We start from the raw sequence: 6,649 nt of genomic DNA on the forward strand, positions 1-6,649 counted from the left end.
ATTCTGAAAAAAATAAAATAAATTTAAAAAAAAGTCAGAACTCTTGTTTTGACATTTTCTAAATAAAATGTTTTGATTGTTGTTATTATTAAACAACAAAGTTTTTATTAAAACTTTTCATTTTGAAATTTGGTTCAATTGTATTTAAAACACAAATTGAAAAAAATCTAAAATGAAATATTTTGTTCAGACCGAATGATTTTTTTTCCCAAGTCGCTGAAAAATTTGAAACATTTTTGTTTCCGGTCAATCCCAAACTAGTTTGGATGGAGAGACAGTTGGCAATGTTCTACCATGATTAACACTGCATGAAACCCCCAACTGGCTCACAAATTAGGAAGGTACAAATTTGCCACAGGTGTAAGTGAAGACAGAATCTGGCCATAGAAGTATCTGCGAGAAAGGTTTAAAGAGTAAGGCTAAGACTTTGTCACGGAGGTGGCAGAAGTCATGGACTCATGACCTACAAAAACCTCCATGACGTCAGCGGGCAGGCAGATGGGAGCTGCAGGGTATTCCCACCACCTGAGGAGGCGGAGGCCCCCTTCAAGCTCCTGGCCACCACCTGCAGCAGGGGTACTTCCTCTACCCCCCGGCTGCCATGGGCAGCGGGGGCCTCCCGCAGCTACCCATTGCTGCACATGGCACAGGGTATTCCAAAGCTCCCCACCACCATGAGCAGCAGGGGTGACCCTGGAGCTCCTGACTGCTGCAAATGGCAGGGGTCCCCTGCAGCTCCCAGGAACTCCTGGCTGCCGCAAGCAGCGTGGGGACACCCTCTGAGCTCCTGGCCACCACAGAGGGAAGCAGGGGCCCTCCACTGCTCCCACGAATTCCCAGCCGCCGTGGGTGGCGAGGGGGACCCCCGCAGTTCTTGGCTGCCATGGGTGGAGCGGCGGACCCCCGCAGTTCTTGGCTGCTGTGGGCACTGGGGGGCTTTGAGCCACATGGTGGGGGACCCCGCAGCTCCTGGCCAGCCCTCGTAACTCCCACCGCTGCGGGGGGAGAGGAACCCTGGAGCTCCAAGACCCCCACATGTGGTGGGGGCCTCTGGAGCTCCCAGCCAGGCGCCCCACATTGGCTCCCCATTTTGTCATGGATATTTTTAGTAAAAGACAGGAACAGGTCACAGGCTTCTGTGAATTTTTCTTTGTTGCCCATGACCTGTCTGTGACTTTTACTAAAAATATCCGTAACAAAATCTTAGCTTTATTAATTAGTTTTTAGTGCCCAAAAGGGCATCATTTGATAAAGCATGAGACACCATGATTTAGCCATACTCATTTTTCAAATACCAGGATCATATTTAAGAATGACAGCAATACTTTAAGAGTGAACATTACAGTGTACACGATCGGCCGAACCTGCGGACGCAGCAGGTAAACAAACCGATCCGGCCCGCCAGGGGCCTTCCCTGAATAAGGACCGGCTTTGAGAACCACTGGTCTAGATATATCCTCTTGGAACCCTCTTTCAGGTAGTTGAAAGCAGCGATCAAATCCCCCCTCATTCTTCTCTTCTGCAGACTAAATAATCCCAGTTCCCTCAGTCTCTCCTCATAAATCATGTGCTCCAGCCCTCTAATCATTTTTGTTGCCCTCTGCTGGACTCTTTCCAATTTTTCCACATTCTTCTTGTAGTGTGGGGCCCAAAACTGGACACAGTACTCCAGATGAGGCCTCACCAATGTCGAATAGAGGGGAATGATCACGTCCCTCGATCTGCTGGCAATGCTCCTATATATACAGCCCAAAATGCCATTAGCTTTCTTGGCAACAAGGGCACACTGTTGACTCATATCCAGCTTCTCATCCACTGTAACCCTTAGGTCCTTTTCTGCAGAACTGCTGCCTAGCCATTGGGTCCCTAGTCTGTAGCAGTGCATGGGATTCTTCTGTCCTAAGTGCAGGACTCTGCACTTGTCCTTGTTGAACCTCATCAGATTTCTTTTGGCCCAATCCTCCAATTTGTCTAGGTCACTCTAGACCCTATCCCTACCCTCCTGCATATCTACCACTCCTCCCAGTATAGTGTCCTCTGCAAAACTGCCAAGAGTGCAGTCCACGCCATCCTCCAGATCATTAATGAAGGTACTGAACAAAACGGCCCCTAGGACTGACCCTTGGGGCACGCTGCTTGATACCAGCTGCCAACTAGACATGGAGCCATTGATCACTACCTATTTGGCGTAGGTACTTCACTTTCCCAAGACGCAAGTAACTATAGCGTTAGCGCCATCTACACTGGGGGTTAGTTCAGTATAACTATGTTGCTCAGGAGTGTGGACATAGTTATATCAACGTAAGTTTGTAGTGCAGACCAGTGCATAACCAACCATTTACAATATCTGAGAAATACTTAGTCACCGTGGCAATCCCGAAGCGAGTGTTTAAAGCCTGCAATACGATCTAGCACAATCCTCTTGTTAAAAAAGGCAGACAGACAAGGATGCTTGCACCACCCAAAACAATGCAGTAGTCATCCCCATCAGCCCGCTGCAGCACATCAGCAAGGTGGAACCTTATGTTGGGAACTTGAAAGGCTGCAGAGATAATCAGGGACTTGCTCCGCTTTTTACGTTTAAACACAAGAGACCAACACTGAGCGCTCAGCTGTGGAGCCAGCACTGGCCCGACAAGGTGACGGGGGGGTGGGGGGGAAGAGACACCGGAGGGGTGACCTGGCTACTAAGAGCACTCGCAGCCTGGCTGCCAAACCCCCCTCACGGGGGGAAGGTGCCGCCCTGGCGGCTGTGAAGTCTCTCTCGGGGGCAGGGAACAAGGCTGTTCTGCTGGTTTATGTCCCCGGGCGCGGAGAATCCCCGCTGCGGGCACACAGCGCCCCTCGCTGCCCGGCACCGCCCAGGCGCAGGCAGCAGCTCCGGCCCGCGGGCTCTGCTACCCCGGAGCCAGCTGACAGGGAGCCCAGCCAGCGCGGGGTGCCAGGCCCCTCGTCCCGACCCCGCGGCTCCCTACAGGGGGGCGAGGGACGCGCTGCCCAAGGCGGAGCTGAGGTCTCATATTCCCCTCCCAGACCCCCGGACACACACAAAGGCCCGGCCCGGCCCGGGGTGGGGGCCCGCTGCGGTCTCTGATCCCCGCGCCCCACCCTTCACCTTCCAGCTCCTCCATGGCGCGCTCCGGCCCCGGCTGCCGCTGCCGTAGCAACACGGCCCCACCCCCGACCGCTAACATCCCCCGCTCCCATTGGCTTCCCCGGGCGGGCGCGGCGCGCAGTGCGGGAGCGGGAGGGGGAGGGGGAGACCGAGCCCCCCTGTCCGTCGGGCCTGGCCGGGCTGGGGCGCTGCCTGCTGCCCCGCGATTGCCGCCTTTCCCTAGCCCTGGCCACCTACCCCTGCTCCTCTGAGCTCTCCCCAAATACCCCCGCATCCTCGCCGCCTCCCCACCCCGCAAACCTCAATCTGCTGCTTCTCTCATCGCTCCCCAAATGCCCCTGACCTCTAGTCCCCCTCCATCTCCAAGTCCTTCCCAAATCCCCACGGCCCCCAATTTCTCTAAATCCCCCTGGTGGCCCCCCAGCTTTCCCGCATCTCTGATTTCCCCCCGATCTCCTAAAATACCCCTGCCTCCTCCCCCCAATTTCCTTGCAGTCCCGCTGTCCCCAAATCCAATTTACCTTCCATCCTCCTGAATCCTCCCGCAGATCCCTGTATATCTTTTACTGCACCCCCCCACCCCAAATCCCAGTACATTGCTACTCTTTCCCATACCTCCCAAGTTTCCTCTGACTGCCAGATGCTGGGACTGGATGACGGGGTGGATCACTTGACAATTGCCCTGTTCTGTTCACTCCCTTTGAAGCATTGGCCACTGTCCGAAGATAGGCTATTGTGCTAGCTAGAGGGACCATTGATCTGACCCAGTATGGCCGTCCTTATGGTCTTCTGTCCCCTTGTGTCAGGGATGAAAGTAAGGAGGTACGGTCCAGTACAGAGTACCGGTAAAAAGTGGCCACCAGTACCGGCCCGTACGGCTGAGTTTAAAGCACTGCCGGGGCAGTGCTTTTAACCTCACTGCCCCTTTTGCGCCCCCCATCGGTGGCCCTGCTGCAAAGTACCCTTTAATGTTGTTGCCCTTTTTTCCTCCCCCGCAGCCTCTGAAAAGAAGTAGCTACCCTGGGGGCTGTGATTTAAAAAGCCTCAGGCCCTTTTAATCGCTGTAGGAGCCCCGGGCAGCGCAGGCCAGGCCCCTTCCACCAGAAGCCCTGCCCCTTCTGGGGGAGTGGAGTGGAGTGGGGTGGGGGAGGCAGAGCAGGCCCTGTACTGGTAAGAGCTCAATTTTACTTTGACCCCTGCCTTGTGTCAACTCTCCCTCTACCCTCAAATCCCCCTGTAGTCTTATACACTCCATCCCAAATCTCCTTACATCATTTTCCTCCCTCCTGCTTCACACCACAGATCCCTCTACAGCAGCATGTTATCCATTAATTATGATTAATGCTCTTGGAGCGGCTAAAAATCTAGAGAGAATGTGGGAAGTGCTAACAGCCTATCTGAAGGTGCTGGAAAATCACGGTACTACAGAATCCCCTTTTTTCAGAGATATTTTTCAGTCCTCTCCCTCCTTTATTCATTTTAGCAATGTTTCTGTTACATTTACAGACATCAGAAAAGTACCTAAAGACTGATAATGAATTTCAATGCACCTGTAGAAAAAGATATAAGTACTGCTAACATAAGAATGGCCATACTGGGTCAGACCAATAGTGCAGCTAGACCAGTATCCTGTCTTCTGACAATGGCCAGAGTCAGATGCTGCAGACAAAATGAACAGAACAGAGAGGTGTACTGAGCGAACCATCCCCTCTCATCCACGCCCAGCGTTTAAGCAGTCAGAAGTTTAGGGACACCCAGAGCATGGGGTTTTGTCCGTGACGTAGTGGCTAAACGCCGTTGTTGCACCGATTCTCCATTAACTTATCTAGTTCTTTTTTGAACCCTGTTATAGTCTTCGCCTTCACAACATCCCCTGTCAGTGAGTTCCACCAGTTGACTGTACTTCCTTATGTTTGTTTTAAACCTGCTGCCTATTAATTTCATTGGGTGACCCCTAGATCTTATGTTATGTGATGGGGTAAATTACACTTCCTTATTCATTTTCTCTACACCATTCATCAGGGCTGTCCCTAGGGAAGTTCAGGGCCTGGGACAAATCAGCTCTCTTGGGGGCCCTGCTCTGCATCAGCGGCTGGGTTGGCGGGATGGAACCAGCTTGGTGCTGGGCCACCTACTGCTGCTGGCAGTTGCTGGTGCCTACCGCGGGACCATTGTTGGCCATAGCCCTATGGTAGCTCAGGGCTCCAGCTGGGGTGGGGGACTCATTGCACCAAAATGCCAGCAGATGAGCTGGGTGCTGTCTCTGCTAACTGCCAACAAGATAGCAGGCCTGGCAGAAGTGACAGGTTCATTTTTTGGCGGTGGCGCTGGAAAATTTTTAATATGGGGGGCGAAAGCCAGCCCCCTTACTCCGCCCGCCCCGAGCTGAGGCTGGGTGCAAAGCCCCGGGTGTGGGGTGGTAGCAGATCCCTAGGCACAGAATGGCCTCAGAACTCTGGACATGGAGCCAGCCAATCCTGGGTGCGGGGTGGCAGCTGAGACCCCAGTCGCAGGGCGGCAGCTGAGACCCCGGTCGCAGGGCAGCAGCAGCAATCTTGGGTGACAGCAGAGACCCTAGGAGTGGGGTGGCAGCCAAGACCCTGGCGCATGGGGTGGCAGCAGAGCCCTGGGCGTGTGAGGCAGCAGCTGGGAGGCTGGGCGCACGGGGCGGCAGCCGAGACCCCAGGTGCGGGGCTGGCAGCCGGGAGCATGGGGGTACTGCAGCACCTCCTGCTCCCCTGGTTCCCATGCCTATGTCTTCTGGGACCAACCGCGCTTGCCAATCACACCAGCCTGCGGAGCACTCCAAAGCGCAGGGCCCAGAGCGATCACCCCGATTCGCCCTACCCAAGGGATGGCTCTGCCATTCATGATTTTATAGATATCTACCATATCCCCCTTAGTTGTCTCTTTTCTAAACTGAATAGTCCCAGTCTTTTTAATCTTTTCTCACATGGAAGCTGTTTCATATCCCTAATCATTTTTGTTGCCCTTCTCTGTCCTTTTTCCAAGTCTAATATATCTTTTTTGGAGATGAGGCGACTGGAATTGCACACAGTATTCCAGGTGGGGGCATACCCACTTTTTATAGTGGTATTATATTTCTCTTATTTTCTATCCCTTTCCTAATGATTCCTAACGTTCTGTTCGCTTCTTTGACTGCTCTGCACATTGAGCAGATGTTTTCAGAGAACTATCCACAATGACTCCAAGATCTCTTAAGCAGTAACAGCTAATTTGGACTCAATCATTTTGTATGTATAGTTGGGATCATGATGGGTTCGATCACAGAAACTCCTTTGGGACTGCCACCTGATGTGCTGAGACTACCTCTAAGCCCATTTTCCCTGGCAGCTGGGACTTCAGAACCCTTCCTGGTTGTGCCAGACATGCTAGCCTGCTATAAACACAGATCCAGGTCTGAACCACATCCCCCACAAGCTGCAGGCTTTCCTGAAAAGAGCTTAAGAAATGTCTCCAACACTCAGGTGCCCAGCTCCCAATGGGATCTAAACCACAAATAATTCTGTTTTA

At 52.9% G+C, this 6,649-nt stretch overlaps 1 protein-coding gene across 2 annotated transcripts in view; it reads right to left on the bottom strand.

Moving 5' to 3' along the window:
• ZC2HC1A (zinc finger C2HC-type containing 1A) overlaps window positions 1-3,181 on the bottom strand; it is a 61,566-nt gene extending 58,385 nt beyond the window's left edge. For both annotated transcript variants that reach the window (XM_038393068.2, XM_038393067.2), the window contains exon 1: window positions 3,116-3,181. In XM_038393068.2, the coding sequence (XP_038248996.1) occupies window positions 3,116-3,131 (16 nt within the window). In that variant the 5' untranslated portion in view covers window positions 3,132-3,181. The remainder of the gene's footprint in view (window positions 1-3,115) is intronic.
• Window positions 3,182-6,649: the final 3,468 nt, after the last annotated feature.

This window comes from Dermochelys coriacea, chromosome 2 (assembly GCF_009764565.3).
Source record: "Dermochelys coriacea isolate rDerCor1 chromosome 2, rDerCor1.pri.v4, whole genome shotgun sequence".
Classification (NCBI taxonomy): Eukaryota; Metazoa; Chordata; order Testudines; family Dermochelyidae; genus Dermochelys; species Dermochelys coriacea.